The sequence below is a fragment of the Cervus canadensis genome, chromosome 14, assembly GCF_019320065.1.
Source record: "Cervus canadensis isolate Bull #8, Minnesota chromosome 14, ASM1932006v1, whole genome shotgun sequence".
In the NCBI taxonomy this organism is placed as follows: Eukaryota; Metazoa; Chordata; class Mammalia; order Artiodactyla; family Cervidae; genus Cervus; species Cervus canadensis.
In genome coordinates this window covers 42,094,489-42,114,106 of record NC_057399.1, presented here as the reverse complement: position 1 = coordinate 42,114,106, position 19,618 = coordinate 42,094,489, and the positions used below count along the sequence as shown (strand labels likewise).

The following is a 19,618-nucleotide window of genomic DNA, read 5'->3' as shown; positions in this document are numbered from 1 at the left end:
TCCTCTCCCAGACAGCACATGAAGGGGCAGAATTGTTGGTGTTCTGCAGCTCACATCTCGAGTTACTGAGATAATTCTGTTTTGTTTAGTTTGTTGGTGGTTTGATTTTTAGTTTGTTTTGCACAGAGAGCTTCTGGGCAAGGTTTTCATTTAGCAGAAACTCTGTGACTCAATTTTGTAAAATGAGTGATTAGTACCACCAATGCTACAAAGATGCAAAATGATGTTTTCTGGCTGTCTCCAGAAAGGAGACATTAAGTCATAGAGATTCAAGAGTGAGAAACTCCTTTTTAATATTCTCAATCCTTCTGTTTCTAGAAGGAAGTCACAGGCGGCCTGTGCTCATATGTCCTTAACAGCTCTCCAGTATGGACTGTTTTTCCCTTTTTAGCAAACAGAGTACAGGCCTCAGGCTCCAAGCCATCGGCCAACAACGTCTAGCGCGAATGAAAGACAGTTGGTTTCTTGTATTTATTTTTGTCGTGTTTATGGTGATTTCGTTTTTATGAGTGAAAACTTTGATCTTTTAGTCGTTAAAAGGTTTCTTCTCAAGTACATTTATTTAAGAAGAACAATGAGTTGATATAAAGCAAAATAGTAGGTAATAAGAGTACAAGTAGTACCAGAAAATGGCAAAAATTGTGAAGATGGTGTTTGAATGACTCAAGATTAGGAAACAGGTTCATCGAGACAATGAACAGCAAGGGTAGGAAAACACTGATTTAATCCAGTCCCTTCATTTATGCGTAAGAAAGCTAGTCTTGATACACTTGTAATGGATCAAGCAGTGTGTGTGTGCATGCTAAGTCGCTACACTCATATCTGACTCTGTGCGACCCTATGGACTGTAGCCTGCCAGGCTCCTCTGTCCATGGGATTCTCCAGGCAAGAATACTGGACTGGGTTGCCATGCCTTCCTCCAGGGGATCTTCCCTACTCAGGGATCGAACCCTTGTCTCTTATGTCTCCTGCCTTGGCAGGTGGGGTTTTTTTTTTTTTTTACCACTAGTGCCACCTGTGAAGCCCCATCTAGCAGTGTACCAGACCCTTTTTATACAAGTATCATTGCTCTTAAGCCTTACACCACCACCTTAAGAGAGATGTCTTGTTCCCATTTTATGGGTGAGAAAAGTGAGTCTTGAAGAGGCAAAAAGTCACCTAAACTGACATAGCTGAGTATCAGAGATAAATGTGGGCTGAGAGCTCATTGTGGAGAGGTCTTTCCATTATCCCTGACTGTACCAAAAACCTTGTGGAGAATCTTTACTTGTGGGAAGGACCCTTCTCCGTGTGTGTCTTTCTGATGTTTGGCCAGCAGTTTTACATATTTATAATGCAAGAGCCTCACATCTGCTGAAGACTCTTGTTTTAATCTTGTCATTTCACTAACCCAACCGTTGTGTTGTTGTCAGGTGGTGTTCAACCAAAGCTGAAAGGCTGTTTTAATGAAAGTGTGATCATGGTGCTTTTTAAAAATTAAATATATGCAACCAATCTAATCACCTAAATTTATGTTGCTTGCTGTTAAATCTGGCAAGGAATTTGGCTGGGGAGAAGCGATAAATTTGTGGCAGAGAGCTTCCCTCCTCCCTTTACTTTTAATGTAAGCTATGGCAGCATTAATTAAACGGGGGAGTTTAATGGTCAGATTTTACCTTCTGCAAAAATATTTTGTGAATCATAAATTTCTCCTGTATTGTTTGGTGCTGCTGGCCTGGAAGAAGGATTTGGCAGCACATTCTGGGACAGCTGACACCAAGTGATTAGCAAGCTGACTTCAGCTGCTGGCAGCCGGGTTCTAAAAGAACATGCTAATGTCCTCCATTTTGACATGCTGGTTGGACTTTTTTTTTTTTTTTTCCTGAAGAACTGGCTCTATTTATGATTCCATTTTTATCTTTTAAATGCCATGACAGATGGCAGATTCTTCAGCCAACTCTATTGCCAGGAAATGCAGAAAGCTTGAAAGAACCATGGTAATGGTGAAATCAGGCTGGGCAGGCACCCCACACAGATCTGAGAGTCATTCCCCAAATTTCATGAGACAGTGGTCATCTTGGCTGCGTTTCTTCTCGGGGGGGGGGGGCATAATAAAGGGAATTAAACAAAATGGACCCACACAAGGAGCTTCCACCTCAATACCACTGGCTTTGTAAGCTTGATTGGATGCCACAATAGCAATGGCACTGTTGTTTTAAAACTTGAAAATCTAATTGGAAGGTTTCTTCTGAGGGGGATGGTGTGGGCCATTTGCAAGATCATCTGGTCAACTTTTGCAGGCACAGAGCATTGACCTTGTCACACTGGTTCTGCTAGGCTTTTTTTTCTTTTGACTGGGAAGCCAACCATGACCAATTCACCCCTTCTCTCACTCTCTCTGATAATGTTCTCCACTTGTGAATAGTTTGCACTGTGACTTGTGAATGTGGAGCGATGTACTTGATCCAGTCATGTTGGGACATTGCATCCTTTTAGCCACTGGCTTGATAGCTTTCTGTCAGTGCAGACAGCTGCCGGAGCATCCCAGCTGGGAACACTGGCCTCAGGAAACATGTTTCTTATCTTAAATGGTCCCTAACCCACTCACCCTCATTCCCTTCTGACTGAGGGCAGACTGCTGATTTTCACTGTGGTCAGATGCCCATCAGAGGCAGAGAGGAGTCTGAGATGGACTGCCTGGATCATGAGGAAACTTGAGTGGCCTCACACAGGTCACATGTATGTGGCTAATGCAGCCACCTTGAGACTGAACTTGGGGCACCCAGTGGGGCATTTTTTGGAATTCAGTCTCCAGAGGAGAAAGTCAGAATCAGACACTCAAAAGTGGCCACTTCTGATGCAGCCCTGGGACTCCTGCTTCGCCTCCTTGCTCCTGATGGCTGTCTCTCCCCTTCTCTCCCATTTTCTTTTTCTTCCTTCTCCACCAGTATTTGACATGCCTACATGTTCTCTGGCTTAAGGCTGTGCTCAACTATAAACTGCTAATTTAAAACTCTCCAAAGAGCATGTTTTTACATAGATAGCCACTTTATTGTGAAAGAGGGCAAAGTTGAAGGCATGAAGTGTGTTTCTGGAGAAGTTACATGAAAATGGAGGCCCTGAGAGGATGCCCAGTCTCCAATTTTTACCTCTGCTCAGACAGACTCCAGGGAGGAAACATAAGAAAGTTAACCAGAAAACAATGGAATATGGGCATAAGTCCATGAAAAGCATCCCCTGAAAACAGACCATGATTTTTGGACCTAAAAATGTGTATCACCTGATCTTTGACATTGTCAAGGTGTCTAATAACTTAAAAGGTGAAGAGCATACACAAATATTTTTCCTCAGGTGTGATTTTTTTTCTTTTTAAAAAATAATGGATTTTGCAAACACTCCATGATCCAGCAATGAAATTACCTATTTGCTTAGAGTATATTTATCCAAACATATTGTTTTGTTTTAAGGAAACTATGATTTTGTTCCATCTACAATTCTAAAGTTGATTCCATATTCTTGTTTGAGCTGTGGGAGGAAAAAAAACAGGTTGTATTCTTTACAAGTCAAGGTATGTGAAATGTCCAAAAATGTGTTTTATTTGGAGTATTTCACTTAGCAGTTTTAACTTTTTGGACAAGGATTCCTTTTCCATGCATCGCATCCTATTTTCCTGGTAGGCAGTCTTACCAGCTTGATAATTAGAAAGCTCAAAAATGTTAGCCTAGCCTTCAAAGCAAAATCTGTATCTGCCAAACTCATCTCCCTGTAACTTCTGGTCCAGCTGCTCTTGTCCCTGAGTCCTTTGCCTCAGGCAGGCTGGCAGACTCATCACGCCCACACAACCTGGTTTCATATTCCTTCATGTTCAACAGCAAAGCATCAACCTTCTATCCCTGAAAGATAAGATAGCTTTTGTAGAGAATAAAAAACTTGGTAGTCACATTTGTCAAATTAATAAAATAAATATAAACCCCATATCTTCTCTAATTTTAAAAAAGAACCTCCAAAGAAAATTCTTTTATCATTCAGTGTTATATGCACTGCAGTGTTTTAGGAGATTTTTACATCCATGGAACATAAGCGTGTTTCTATCCTCCATGACTATTTCAGAACTGGTACGTGGAAAAAAACAAATAGACACAATTCCATGATTGTTTTGAAGTACGTTTCTTTGGCCAGTGGTGAATGTGTCAATTCCATTTGAGGTTAGTGATTTCCTAACTTGTTGGAGTTTCAAGAGCAGATTTTGTTGGCTTAATTTCATCATAGTCTCCACTGTCCTTTGTATAGAAATTACACATTGAAATGTTCTAAGGATGATTTTGGTTAGTTTAACTTTGAGATTGTTGGTGTGGGTGGAATGTGATTTAGAGATCAATGTAATCAGAAGCTTGCCATGGTATCACAGAGCTTCAAGTGTAAGAAACATCTTGCTCAGCTTGGATTTGTATCATTTCAGTTTTCTCTTCTAGGTCTGCAGTGACACTTAGGCACCACAACCCTTTCTTAGTGGACTGTTAAACCAGCAATCACTAAAACTGCAAGAACAGAAGGTGTGGCGTCAGAGGACCGGGTGTCCATCCCAGTTCTGTCTCCTCCCTGCCTTATGATCTGCCATGTTTCTGAATCTTTCCACTCTAGTTTTCTTTTCTTTAAAGCAGGGGAATAATCTTTGTCTAACATAATTCCCCCATATCTTGTCATGGGCAAATGTAAAAACAGACAGAAAAATATATGAATTGAGTGAATTAGCCAAATTCAGCCTCCTCAGTACTTTATTGGATGGGCTTCCAATGATCAGCCTTAAGAACTGAATCTATTAAAATATCACAAAGAAAATGCAATTGCAAAAGAGTCTGGTGTATGAAATTCCTGTTTGGGGCGAGAAATGACACTAAGTATTGACAAGCCTGAGAAAGATCATTGGCACAGTTAACCTGCCCCATCCCAGGAGTCCACCATCCATGCTGCTGAGCAATACTTGGGGGGTTAGAATGGTCCGTGGACACATTGTCTAGTGACTGGTTTAATGGACAGAATGGTGTCCTCTTGAAAGATCTGCTCTTGAGCTTTCCTTCACATCCCAACACAACATGTCCTTGAGTAAAGGTGTGTGTTGTTATCATTTCATTCCAATAGATGGTGACACAAGAATCCATGTTGAAGGCTGCCTTGCCTCTCTTTGCCAGATTCATCGTCAGCAATGGACTTCAGACCAAGCCTGGGGTTTTTGAGATCACACTGGAGACTGTGGACACTGCCTTACCTGTGGTGACCAGGAACAAGGGGTTGAGACTGGTTGAAGGGGCCATGGGCCTGCTCTCCCCTGACCTCCTGCAGCTGACTGACCCTGACACTCCAGCCGAGAAGCTCACCTTTCTTCTGGTCCAGCTCCCACGGCATGGCCAGCTCTACCTGCGGGGGATGGCGCTGATCCCACACAATTTCACTCAGCTGGACGTGGACAGCGGGCATGTGGCCTATCAGCACTTGGGAGGGGATTCTCGGACTGACCACTTCACTTTTATGGCCTCAGATGGGACAAACAATGGCTTTCTTGTGGATGGGAGAGTGTGGCAAGAACCTGTATCATTCACCATCCAGGCAAGTATAACAAATACACAGTTCATGACCAGAGATAGGAGAACACGACTTCCAGGAGAACTGTTTCCTATTGCCTTCCTTCTTTCATTCAAATGTATAATGTGTGTCTATAGCATGCCAGGCACTAAGCAAGGCGCCAGGCACGTTAATATGAATACAAAACAGATGTGCTGCCTGTGTACAAGGTGATGACTGACCTTTGGAGTCAGTGGTAATGCACAAAGGACCAAAATACATTTGGAGACAGACACCTAGGTTGGAATTTCTGCTTTCAGTATTTTCAAAGCTGTGTGAACTTAAAAGAGTTCTTTGACTCTTCTAATTCTATGGTTTTCTTCTTAAAAAACATGCCTGACAGCATTGTGGTAAGAATTAAATAAGATAAGGTATCCAAGGTACTAACATGTTGCCTGAAATATGTTAGGTATTCAGTCTCATAATTGCTTTTATAGTATCTAATTATACTGTTATAATGATGCTTATTGGCCTATGTTAATCTACTGACATTGTTGTTCAATTGCTAAGTCTTGTCCGACTCTTTGTGACCCCATGGATTGCAGCACGCCAGGCTCCTCTGTCCTCCGCTGTCTCCCAAAGTTTGCTCAAATTCATGTCCATTGAGTCAATGATGTTATCTAACCATCTCATCTTCTGCCTTCCCCGTCTCCTTCTGCCCTCAGTCTTTCGCGGCATCAGGGTCTTTTCCAATGAGTTGGCTCTTTGCATCAGGTGACCAAAGTATAGAGCTTCAGCATCTGTCCTTCCAGTGAATAATCAGGGTTGATTTCCTTTAGGATTGAATGGTTTGATCTCCTTGCAGTCCAAGAGCATGTTAATGGTTAACTGTAATTTTAATGGTTTTCAATTAAACACCCAAAAACTTATGGAGCTGCATCAGTACTAGCCATGTATTGATGAGAAAAATAATTATAGAAGCTTCAATTTTAAAGTGTTAACTGTAGGTCAGACCTGCTTTATATAAATCTCATTTAATTTTCATAAAAATCCAATGAACTAAGTTTTATTGTCTCCATTTTATAGATGTTCAGAAGTCCAAAAATTAAACAATTTGGTCAAACACACAGAAAGAGCTCCAGTCTTCCTCATCCCCAGTGCTGTGTCCTTCCTGTGGTACTGTGCTGCCACAGTTACGATGACTGTTACGATGATTCTTGGAGGGGATAACGTGTTTTTCTTTTTTTAGTCAAAACACATCAAGTATATTCTGGCTCTCAAAGCCTTGAATCCACTCTCCTTGGATACAGTTCACCCTGTTCTACACACTTCCACCAACAACATAAAAGATGTAAATCTGTCTTAATGCAGAATACATTCTGATTATGTAAAATAATAATAATTTCCCCTTGCTCTTTCATCTCTGTCTTAGGGATCTCCAGAGAAACAATCAATAGGATTATATAATTTGTATGCATATAAATGATAAGAGAGAGAGGAAGAGAGAAAGATTGATTTCTGTTTAGGAATTGGCTCTTGCGATTGTGGGGTCTGACACATTCCAAAACCGACAAGGCAGGCCAGCAGCCTGAAGATTTCGGAAGGAGTTGATATTACAGTCTTGAGTCCAAAGGCAGTCTGGAGGCAGAATTCCTTCCTCTTCAAGAGACTTCAGTCTTTTTTTTAAGGCCTTTAAATGAATGGATGAGGCCCACCCACATTATGGAGGGTAATCTGCTTTACTCAAAGTCTATTGATTGAAATACTCATCACATCTAAAAAAATACCTTCACAGGAACATCTAGCTTGACCAAACATCCTGGCTAAATTGGCATGTAGAAATAACCATCACAGTCTCTATCTAAGGTGAGATCTGAGGATGAAAGTGGGGAGTTATAATAACATGGAGTGGATATAAGATGAATCTTTGACTATGAGGAGGTCCAGAAAGTGGAATGAGATTATGATATACTGGGAGAAGAGAGAAAGTGTTGATATTATTGGTAGAGTATGTAAGAAATACCTTGTGCATAGTAAAGTTAATTTTTTTTTATTACATGTCTTAATTGTTGTTAATTCCCTCCCAGTCTTCAGTCAGTTAATATTTTTCTTGACTCCTGACTACCCCTACCCCCATGCTATGTAGAGAAATGTCATAGTACTGCCCAATATGAAATAATGTTCCAGTCTATCTGGAGAAGGAAATAGCAACCCACTCCAGTACTCTTGCCTGGAAAATCCCATGAAAGGAGGAGTCTGGTAGGCTACAGTCCATGGGGTTGCAAAAAATCGGACACGACTGAGTGGCTTCACTTCACTTCACTTCACTTCTATTTGGTTACAACTTTGTAGAAATTATCAATTCTGGATGCCAGTGTAAGAGTTCCTATCTACACTCCAGAACAGGGAGGGAAAAGGGGTTAGAGTTTGAAGAGAGTACTAGAACTTCAAACAGGTTTCTTCTAATAGCAAAAGTATCTTTTAGAGTGTAGTTATCGCAAGAGCCTTATCTCTTGAAGTTGTAGAGTTAACTGATAGGGAAATGTTGAATACATGTTGCAAAAGTTTTTCATCAAAAGTACAAGGTTTTCCTTGCCTTTAGTGTAAACAAAACAAACAAAAAAACCTCAGAAGGAAAGCCTCAAACTTTCTCCCATAACTCCCCTGAACTTCCTGATGTCTCTGAGCAGAGAAGTCAAATAATTCAGGAATTGACTGACCCATCTGTAATGCAGAAGAGGTGATCTCCTCAGTCTCTTGCTTTTAAGAGCTCTTTCTGGCAAGAAAATATGACATTGACCACCACTGAGTGATGAGTTAGGCAAAATGGTCAATACCGAAATCAGATTGATTATATTCTTTGCAGCCAAAGTTGGAGAAACTCTATACAGTCAGAAAAAACAAGACTGGGAGCTGACTGTGGCTCAGATCATGCACTCCTTATTGCTAAATTCAGACTTAAATTGAAGAAAGTAGGGAAAACCACTAGACCGTTTGATTTAGTTATAACCTAAATCAAATCCCTTATGATTATACAGTGGAAGTGACAAATAGATTCAAGGGACTAGATCTGATAGAGTGCCTGAAGAACTATGGAAGGAGGTTTGTGACATTGTATAGGAAGCAGTGATCAAGACCATCCCCAAGATAAACAAATGCAAAAAGGCAAAATTGTTATCTGAGGAGGCCTTATAAATAGCTGAGAACAGAAAAGACACAAAAGGCAAAGGAGAAAAGGAAAGATACACCCATTTGAATGCAGAGTTCCAAAGAATAGCAAGGAGAGGTAAGAAAGCCTTCCTCAGTGATCAATGCAAAGAAATAAAGGAAAAAAATAGAATGGGAAAGACTAGAGATCTCTTCAAGAAAATTAGAGATACCAAGGGAACATTTCATGCAAAGATGGGCACAATAAAGGACAGAAATGGTATGGACCTAACAGAAGCAGAAGATATTAAGAAGAGGTGGCAAGAATACACAGAACTATACAAAAAAGATCATCATGACCCAGATAATCAGGGTGGTGTGATCACTCACCTGGATCCAGACATCCTGGAATGTGAAGTCAAGTGGGCCTTAGAAAGCATCACTACGAACAAAGCTAGTGGAGGTGATGGAATTCCAGTTGAGCGATTTCACATCCTGAAAGCTGATGCTGTGAAAGTGCTGCACTCAATATGCCAGCAAATTTGGAAAACTCAGCAGTGGCCACAGGACTGGAAAAGGTCAGATTTCATTCCAATCCCAAAGAAAGGCAATGCCAAAGAATGCTCAAACTACCACACAGTTGCACTCATCTCACACGCTAGTAAAGTAATGCTCAAAATTCTCCAAGCCAGGCTTCAACAGTACGTGAACTGTGAACTTCCAGATGTTCAAACTGGATTTAGAAAAGGCAGAGGAACTGGAGATCAAATTGCCAACATCCTCTGGATCATCAAAAAAGCAAGAGAGTTTCAGAAAAACATCTACTTCTGCTTTATTGACTATACCAAAGCCTTTGACTGTGTAGATCACAATAAACTGTGTGAAAGAGATGGGAATACCAGACCACCTGACCTGCCTCCTGAGAAATCTTTATGCAGATCAGGAAGCAACAGTTAGAACTGGACATGGAAAAACAAACTAGTTCCAAATTGGGAAATGAGTACATCAAGGCTGTATATTGTCACCCTGCTTATTTAACTTATATGCAGAGTATATCATGAGAAATGCTGGGCTGGAGGAAGCACAAGCTGGAATCAAGATTGTCAGGAGAAATATCAATAACCTCAGATATGCAGATGACACCACCCTTATGGCAGAAAGCGAAGAAGAACTAAAGAGCCTCCTGATGAAAGTGAAAGAGGAGAATGAAAAAGTTGGCTTAAAACTCAGCATTTAGAAAACTAAGATCATGGCATCTGGTCCCATCACTTCATGGCAAATAGGTGGGGAAACAATGGAAGCAGTGAGAGACTTTTTTTTTGGGGGGGGGGGCTCCAAAATCACTGCAGATGGCGACTGTAGCCATGAAATTAGAAGACGCTTGCTCCTTGAAAGAATAGTTATTAACCTAGACAGGATATTAAAAAGGAGAGACACTACTTTGCCAACAAATGTCTGCTAATCAAAGCTGTGGTTCTTCCAGTAGTCATGTATGGATGTGAGAGTTGGACCATAAAGAAAGCTGAGCACCGAAGAATTGATGCTTTTGAACTGTCGTGTTGGAGAAGACTCTTGAGAGTCCCTTGGACTGCAAGGAGATCCAACCAGTCCATCCTAAAGGAGATCAGTCCTGTGTGTTCATTCAAAGGACTGATGCTGAAGCTGAAACTCTGATATTTTGGCCACCTGATGTGAAGAACTAACTCATTGGAAAAGACCCCGATTTTGGGAAAGATTGAAGGCGTGAGGAGAAGGGGACAACAGAGGATGAGATGGTTGGATGGCATCACCGACTCGATGGACATGAGTTTGAGTAGGCTCCGGGAGTTGGTGATGGACAGGAAGACCTGGCGTGCTGCATTCCATGGGGTTGCAAAGAGTCAGACACGACTGAACGACTGAACTGAACTGAATCTCCTAAACATAGGTGTACCACTTATGTTCCCAAACTGAGTAACTTAGGGCAAAGCTACAGGACTTAAACACAAAACACAGTTGTCTTTTATTGACACCAACAGGCACCAATCTGACATTCATTTTGTAGGAAATCCTGTCTGTCTGTCTAAGATTCTGCATCTGTGTTTTAATTGAATATTTACAATGTGTTACTTACTGTTGTACAGTAAAATGATTCAGCTGTACATATATTTACATTCCTTCTTTCTTAAGGTATTCTTTCCCGTTACGATTTATTGTAGGATGTTGAATATAGTTCTCTATACTATATAGTAGGTCTTTGCTGTTTATCCATTCTATTAATATATATTAGAGCTTACATGTGCTAATCCCAATCTCCCACTGCATCCCTCCCCCAACCCCTTCTCCACCAGTCCATTCTCTATGTCTGTGATTCTGTTTCTGTTCCATAGATAGGTTCATTTGTGTGATCTTTAGATACCACACAGAATGATACATGTACATGATATTTGTCTTTCTCTTTCTAACTTACTTCACTTAGTATGATTTCCAGGTCCACCCATGTTGCCGCAAATGTCATTATTTCATTCATTTTTATGACTGAGTAATATTCCATTGTGTACCACATCTTCTTTATCCATTTATCTATCAATGGACATTTAGGTTGCTTCCGTGTCTTGGCTATTTTGAATACTGCTGCTATGAACATGGGGCACATGTATCTTTTTGAGTTATGGTTTTCCTGTGTTGCTGACCAAGATTCTGCAGTCTTGGTGCAATGATTTCTGTAATCTTTCTTAGAAGGAGATGGGGGTGGGGGTGAGGGACAGAGGACCAGTGTCGCTGCTTCCTATGGTTTAGGCAAGTGTGACATAAGTTTTAGTAAACCCAACACAAATGGTTGTAAGGATGTAGCCTTTTTAAAAAAAATGTCTGTGCTCTAATATTTTAAAATGCTTCTGATATCCTGAGTCAAAAGACCTGCTTTTGAAGAAGAAACTAGAAATTTAGGATGGATTTTAACACAGAGTAGGACCAAAGACACAGCAGGGGGCCCAAAGACCAAAGTGTAGATATTAACCTTTTTAAAAGCAAAGGATCACAGCAGGCATTTATTCCTTTTATAATACTTCTATTTTTTAAGGAAAATATAATTTAAAAAAAAAACCCAGACATTCAAGTATTTACCAACTTTGAGGATTACTCACATGTCTTAAAATATCTTTTTTTTCTTCTCTTGCCATTGACTGTACTTCCTACTAGTCACCCTGGAGCTTCTTCCCCAAAAGGCCATGATAACTGCCTCCCCACCTCACAGCTCTGAGGGTGCCATCCTCACTTTTTTAGGAAAGGAGAATGACTGTAACCTTTGGAACTGTGTGTTGCTATTTCAGCTTACAAAATAACTGTTGTTAAAAAATTCATAAACTACAGAAAAGGTCTAGAAAATAATTCTTCCTTATCCCACTGTCATCAGTGGCTTGCTTGCAGTCTTTTACTGAAATAAAAAAGAGATGATATTCTATGTACTATTAAGCATATTACTTGTTTCCACTCATAAAAATTTCCACACGTCATTAAATCTTCCTTGATAACATAATTGATAAAGGCTGCATGGCACTCAATCTCAGGCAGAGATAGTTTACAATTCCCCTGTAGGACTTCCAAGTTTTATGGAATTTTTTATTAATTGCTATTACAAATTATATTTTAATTAATATTCATATATATATTCTTTGTCTACATATCTATTTTCTGTAGGGTATACTGAAAAAGTAGAAATTTTGAATCACAGTATATGCATATTATTAATATACATATATGTCAAATTTATCTCCAAAAGGTTTTCACTAATTTGCTTTCCTTCCAACAAAATATAAAAATGTCTATTTCTTCAAACATTTAACAAGGTGAGGTGTGATTACTTTTTTATTTAAAAAAGCAGATTGCCAACTTAACAGAAAAATATTTCACCGTTAAAAAATTCCATATAGAAATAATCAAAGAAGTTATTTTTCCCATCTGAAGACAAATGAACATGTTTGTACACATGCTCCCAAAATTTTGTCTATGTCTGTGTGAACATATTTATGTATTTGTTTGGAACAAAAATGGTAGTTGTCTCCTATTCTGATACTTTCTGGTTTTTATTTTTTATTGGTTAACACTGAATTGTGGGACTTTTTTTGTTACTAGTTTATCCTATCTCTTTTTCTTATCAATAGCTGACTGACAGTTTATTATATAAGCACTCAAAAAATATATGGTCTTATTGTGGACACTCATTGTTTACTTTGCTAGAATTACAATAGTTTCATTTGGGGATAAAGTTAAGATTTGCGTGATTAGAAATGAAGGGAGCAAAGATTGTGTTCTTGTATCTCGTTGTGGTATCAGTGATGAATTATGCTAACTCTTCCAAAAATGTTCTCTCTGTAACCGATAAGAGTCATTTCTATTTCTGATGATTCCATACCATATGCAAGTGAGGTCCTTGGTAGTGTCTGACTTATGTACCTCTTCCACTCATGAGTAATTGCCCATCACAGCCTTTACAAATTGAGTCTACCTGTTCGGTTACCTGGTTCTATCAATAAAACAAATACTCAACACCCATAGCTAAGCACCTTCCACTTTTTTTACTGAAGTATTTTTATTGCTACTCAATATTTTTGCTATTTAAACCAAGACATGACAAAGAAAGTTTCAGTGTATTTGTAGACCTTTATAGCATCGTTTCTGTAAATTACCAAGCACTGGGAGAAGGGGGAAATGCTTTTGTAGAACTAATATTAAGTTTGCAATACAGTTCCTGGGTCAGTTTTGATATATTCATCCAACAAGCATTTCCTGAGCTTCTCTAATGGTTGGGCATTGTGCCAGGTGCAGGGAATAGTTGAGGGGGAAAAAAGACACAGTGCCTGCCCTCAGGGAGCTTAGGTCTAATGGGGGAGGCAGACAGTGGGCAAGTAAAGAAAGCTGAGTCAAAGCTTATAACAGGAAGTTAACCTCTCTTCTGGGCACTATGATATTTGTTGAAGATATTGTGAATGAGGTAGCTTTTAACAAGGGTTAACCAATGAGGAGGATAAGGAATCTGAAATTCAGGAGAGTTTGTCATTGTTGAACCATTTAAGCCCCCGTGTTGCTTGGGAATGAGAAGCCTTTGCTTAACGTTGTGTGTGATTATTGATCATTCAGGTGGACCAGTTGGACAAAGCGGCCCCCCGCATCACACACTTGCATTCCCCTTCTCAAGTAGGGCTCCTGAAAAATGGTTGTTACGGGATTTACATCACTTCCCGCGTGTTGAAGGCATCAGACCCTGACACTGATGACAATCAGATCATCTTTAAGATTTTACGAGGCCCCCAACATGGGCATCTGGAGAACTCAATGACAGGTACTCCCTTCCTTAATCCTTGCTCATTTTAAAATACTCAGTGGTTGGCAATCTAGAGGGTAATTTGTAATTGAGTTCAGGCCCATTTGGTAAATACTCCCCAAGCCTTACTGATAGATGCAGTTTATAAGTCAGTATCCATGCTAAAGAGGATTTAAAGCTGAGTTTTCCTAAATTCATCTTGAGAGGGAGAACTAGATACTGATACACAGCTGTTTCTTATGTATAACTTTTTTTTCAACAGCTAGATTGTAAGGTATTCATTGGAATACATTGTCAGGACCAAATTCATATTCGTGACTCATTTTCTTATATCATGAATTTCTGAGCAGTGTAAGTTCATTAAAAACAGTTTTTTGATGTAAGTTTTCTCTGAATTGTATGTTATTTCTACTTTATGAAGATAGTGATCACAGGATGGCACAGAATTTTAGATTTTATTGCTAGATTTTCCTATTCACTCTCTGTTTTCATATTTAAGGTACAATGTTTGAAACAAAGTAATTTTGAAGCCTAATTTAAGTTCATTGACTTTGAGTTTTAAGATGGTTACATTTTATTAATTTCTTTAAAAGATTTACTTTAAATATTTTAAAAGAGGAGTTTAAAAATAAAACAGCCATAAATATTGTATCAGCTCTTATCTAATATTTTGTTTGATTACTGATGAAAATCATTTACTTCTTTTTTGTAGGTGAATTTATCCATGAGAAATTTAGCCAAAAGGACTTAAATAGTAAGACCATTCTTTACATCATAAACCCATCTTTGGAAGTAAATTCAGATACCATGGAATTTCAAGTCATGGATCCCACAGGGAACTCTGCCACTCCCCAAAGGTAGATTCTTTGGCTTATTAAATAGTCCTGCATATAATGTCCAGAATGTGTCTGATGAGGAAAGTAAAATGTTCTTTTTTAAACAGAATCTAAGAGGACAAATTGATAGGTGACTTCCCAAGCTCATAGAATTTATTTTGGAAAGAGAAACTTCTATTGTTGCTGTTTAGTCACTAAGTTGTGTCTGACTCTTTTGCTTCCCCATGGACTGTAGTCCTCCTGGCGCCTTTGTCGGTGGAATTTCCAGGCAAGAATACTGGAGTGGATTTCCATTTTCTCTTCCAGGGGATCTTCCTGGATCAGGGATCAAACCTGTGTCTCCTGCTTTGGCAGGCAGATTCTCTACCACTGAGCCACCGGGGAAGTTCAAACTTCTGTTGCTGCTTGATGATCACAGAATATGGGAGTGTTAAAAAGTTTAGTTGTTTGGGGCTGGGTCATTCATTTTATGCATGCATTTACAAATGTATATCCTTTCACACCCACAGAGGTTTCTGTCTTGATGATTCACTGGTATCCAGGACTGGGCTTGTAGGCTCATGTACATATCATGCAGCAAGAGGTCACTCTAGGACTGTGTTAGGACCCACAGTTTCCTAAATCTAAATTTCTAAAATATCTAGAGAATGAGGGAGTCAGGAAAGTTTAGCAAAACAACTTCTCTTCCCCCAAAACCCAAGCAATTACTAGCGACTCCTTTTGTAAGTTAATAAACCTAACATGGGTAAGGTGAAGACAGTGTAAAAGAGGAAAACAGACTTGGGGGAGGTATTAAGTAATACTTTGAAGTTATGTCAAATATAGGACCCTCAGAAAATCCAGAGTATCAAATCCTCAAAACTAACCATATTAACAGACCATAGTAATTTCACTTACCAGGTCACTAAGTCTAGATTTTTTTTTTAAGGTACACCTTGAATAACAGCTATCAAATGGTCCCAGAAATCACAATCCAGTTCTCCACATACAGTGGGTTTTCTTTCTTTCGAAGTTTGATACCCTTCCCACTCACCTCAGAGAAAAGTTGTTCATTTTTTCTAGTTTTAGTATTGACTCTATCAAACCACACACCATAATGAGGACAGCTTCTTATGGGGCTTTTATGACAGAGTATGGACAAAGAAAGACAAGAAAATTGAGAAATTCACCTCTGATCTCTTCATTTTTGCTTTTTCTTTCTGATCCTGAATTGTAGTTCCAGTATCTGCCAGCAGAGGTCTCTGTAGTCATTGTTAGAAAAATGCATCTTGAACAAAACCTGCTCTCAGAATTGCACCTCTATTGCCAGTAGTATTAAAAGAAAATCTGGTCCAGGTTTTTATTGAGTGGCTACTATAGGCCAGATGCACAGTATAAGCATCTGGGAAATAGTGTGGGCAAGGAAGAACTGGACCCTGACATGAAAATTCTATCATGACACTTTAAAATTAGAAGAGATGCCCACTTCCCATTAAAATGCTCTTGCCTCAGAAAAATGGCTCCTTGGGATTATAATCTTTATAGAAAATATGTTACCTACTTGCAATTTCAGACAAATGTATTCAATTCCCAAGAATTTTTTAAAAAATCCTACTCAAAAATATTAATAACTTGATTTCACTTGCTTTTTAATAGTTCAACATATAAACATAAAAATATTGATCAGACTTGCTCCTGATCTAATGCTGACCATTGGTCTTCCACATGGGAACACAGAAATAGAGCTAGACTGATATTGCTTCACCCACAAACCTCTTTTTACCCTTGGCCACATCTTGCAGTATGTAGAATCTTAGTTCCCCAACCAGGGGTCAAACCTATGCCCCCTGCATTGGGAGCACAGCATTTAACCACTGGATCACCAGGGAAGTTTCTACATACTGTCCCCTGCACCCCCAATTCCTCACTGTAACCAAGGACACTGCTTTTGAAGATGATTTATGATTTTGAATAATCTTCAAGTTTATTGCAGAACCTCAGAATTTAGAACTTTACTTGAGACTTTTAAAATAGACTCCTACTTCTACTAGATACCTATTTTCAGGTACCTATGCTGAAGATGTTTCTAATTCAGCTTGTGATGATTGGAGTCAGTGGAACATAATGCAAAATATGTCCACTGAGAGTTAATCCCCAAATAACTTTGAATTGATCTGACATATATTAAGTGGTTTTCTCTAGAGTGGGTGGAGGGGAAAGCAGATAGAAGTTACTAAGCACTTATCTTTATAGGTTTTGAAGGATATAGTTGTCTCTAAACTCGTTGTAAGTAGATACTTTTTGGAACAAGAAGAACTTTATTTTTCCAGTAGAAAACAATGTTACGAATAATGATCTGTCTTCCCAGAGCTAGCAGGAACGTAGCTGCCTATATAGAATAAATCATAGTCATTTATGCTATAGCTTTCTGCTCCCACTTTATTGCTCTTCATTTAATCATCACAACAACCGTTAAGTTAGGTGCCATCATAATCCAGAATTTACAGGTGAGGAGACTGAGGCAAGGAGATAGGAAGTGACTTTTCCAAGCTCATACAGCTCATCAGAGAAGGAGCTGAGATTTTGGTACAGAAATTATGACTCTCAAATCTGTGGTTTTCCTCACTGCACTAAAGGACTTCTTGCCTACTCTTAATGTGTGTGCTCAACTGGCCTAAGGGGAAAGAAGCCATAGACTCAGCTCCAGAGTTTTCTCCAATCTTTGGCCATCAAAGCAACAAGAAAGGAAGAAGACTTACTCCTCAAGGAGCTTGAGTGTAAATTACAGGTCTCAATATGAGTGTGTACTCCATGGATAATAAACTGGGGGTAATGGGATAGATAATATACAGTAAACCACTGGACTCAGAGCCAAAGAACAGGGTTTGGGCTTTGACTTTGCCATTGACCTAGGTCAAGTGCTTAGTTATCTTAGTTATCTCATCTGTAATTTGGAGGCAGTATTACAATTTATTTAGAGGAACAAATGAGGTAAAACATGTGGGAGCATCTATTTAAAGTCCTTGACAAACAGGACCTGTGGTGGTGATTACTATTGTTGTGCATTCATGCAGGGGACAATGACTGACTGAAGAAGTATCTCAGAGGCCTTTGGTGGCCAGCTAAGGTCCATCATGGGTTAGAAATGGACTCTGAGATGTTAACAAAGTGAACAATCCATATTCTTGTTAATAATCTAAATGTGGTGAACTTTGTGTTCTTGTTTGGTTTAGGATTAATAGATTGATATTCTGTATATTTCAAGGGGTGAAAACATTCTGCAATGAAGCTAAAGGGACTGGTGGATGCAATCAGGAGCAGAAAGGAGGCTCTTCATAGAATAAGAAGGACTCATGTTCAGTGAGAATTGTCCCGGAGTTTTGATTGCTAATAAGTTTTTGCTATGGCAGCATTTCTATTGTGCATCAGTCCTGAAGGGTCAATAGACTTTCCATTAGAAATAGTGTTAGGAAATCTTGATGTGATCAAGTTATTATGACTCACTAATTAGCTTGAGTGCTGCGTAATGCATCACATTGCCAAAGTCACAAAGATGCATGTGTGCATCGGGAATCTTCAAGAGAGGGATATAGTATGCAACATACCTCTATATGATTTGATTATAAAACCAAGACCACCCTGCCCCAGAATAGCTCATGGCACAAGCTTTTCATGTGATATGTTTAGGAGACATTTGTAATTAGAAGTTACTATAGAACATTGAAATCCACAGGAATTTGCATCAAAATTTAGATTTGGTTGAGTGCCTAAATTTCAGGCACTGTGCTAGATGCTTTCACATATGTTTTCCATTTTAATCTGCAAAAAAGTTCTCTGAGGGTGATAAGGAAATCAGGCTCAAAGCATTTAAGTAATTGGCCTGCAGCCACTAAGTGAATAAATGGCAGAGCCCACAGTGCACCATGACCTCCTGACCTCAATGTGAGTGCTCATCTTCTCGGCACATGCCTTAGCATGCCGTTCTCACATCCAGTGTGAATCTCAAGATGGTCTGCATCCCACCCAAACTCTGTCACATAGGACCTCATCATTCATCAAAAACACCTTCGCAGACCACAGAATGTAGCTGACGTCTGACCAAGGCAGTTTCTTAACATGCGTTCAGTGTTGACCTCTTTCTTGCACCCACTGCAGAAAAGGTGAACTTCAGAACGAAAGTTGACCCCTGCTGAAGTTCTTCATAACTCAGCGACTGCTTCTCCAGCTGCTCCATGATTCCAAGCACCTCACTCCTTCTCCTCCCTAGCAAGCGAATTTAGTGATGCTTTAACAACTTTTATGAAACACATTGTAGGGGAAGAGGTTGAAACTCTTGGTTAGGTAAAGCTTTCATGTTACCTGCAAGCCAGAAGTTAAAGTATTTGTCTCTAGATTAGATCTAAGAAACCACAGAGGAAGGAAAGGGAAATAGCCCTTATTAAGCACCCACTGTGTACAGGTGCTTTATACATATTAGCAAATTTTAATTTGCATCATTTGACATGAATGTAATTTCCCTCATTTTACAGATGATGAAAATTGTGGTCCAGAGAGACTGAGTAGCTGACCATAATCACACGCTAATAAGTGGTTATGAGATGTATCTTACTCCAAAGCATTTGTTTGGGGTACTCACTATGCTGCTTCCTAACTAAACACCGTTTCTCCATTATCATGAGAGAAAGACAGAAAGGAAAACACAGGTGTTCATAGCATTTTTATGGAGCTTAATAGCATCCTCTTTGAATTGATAAGTCTTGGATTGAATCCTTAGAAAATATTTTTTAACATTTTGATTTTCTTAAGTCATATGCTA

At 39.3% G+C, this 19,618-nt stretch overlaps 1 protein-coding gene across 5 annotated transcripts in view; it reads left to right on the top strand.

Annotated features, from left to right (window-relative positions):
- The window catches only part of FREM1 (FRAS1 related extracellular matrix 1), a 171,100-nt gene that overhangs the window by 120,786 nt on the left and 30,696 nt on the right, over positions 1–19,618 (top strand). For 3 of the 5 annotated variants that reach the window (XM_043487094.1, XM_043487093.1, XM_043487095.1), the window contains 3 exons: positions 5,169–5,583; positions 13,804–14,005; positions 14,700–14,844. In XM_043487094.1, coding sequence (XP_043343029.1) covers positions 5,169–5,583; positions 13,804–14,005; positions 14,700–14,844 — 762 coding nt within the window. Of the gene's footprint in view, positions 1–5,118; positions 5,584–13,803; positions 14,006–14,699; positions 14,845–19,618 lie in introns of those variants that run through there. The other 2 variants (XM_043487098.1, XM_043487096.1) reach the window with 2 other exon arrangements.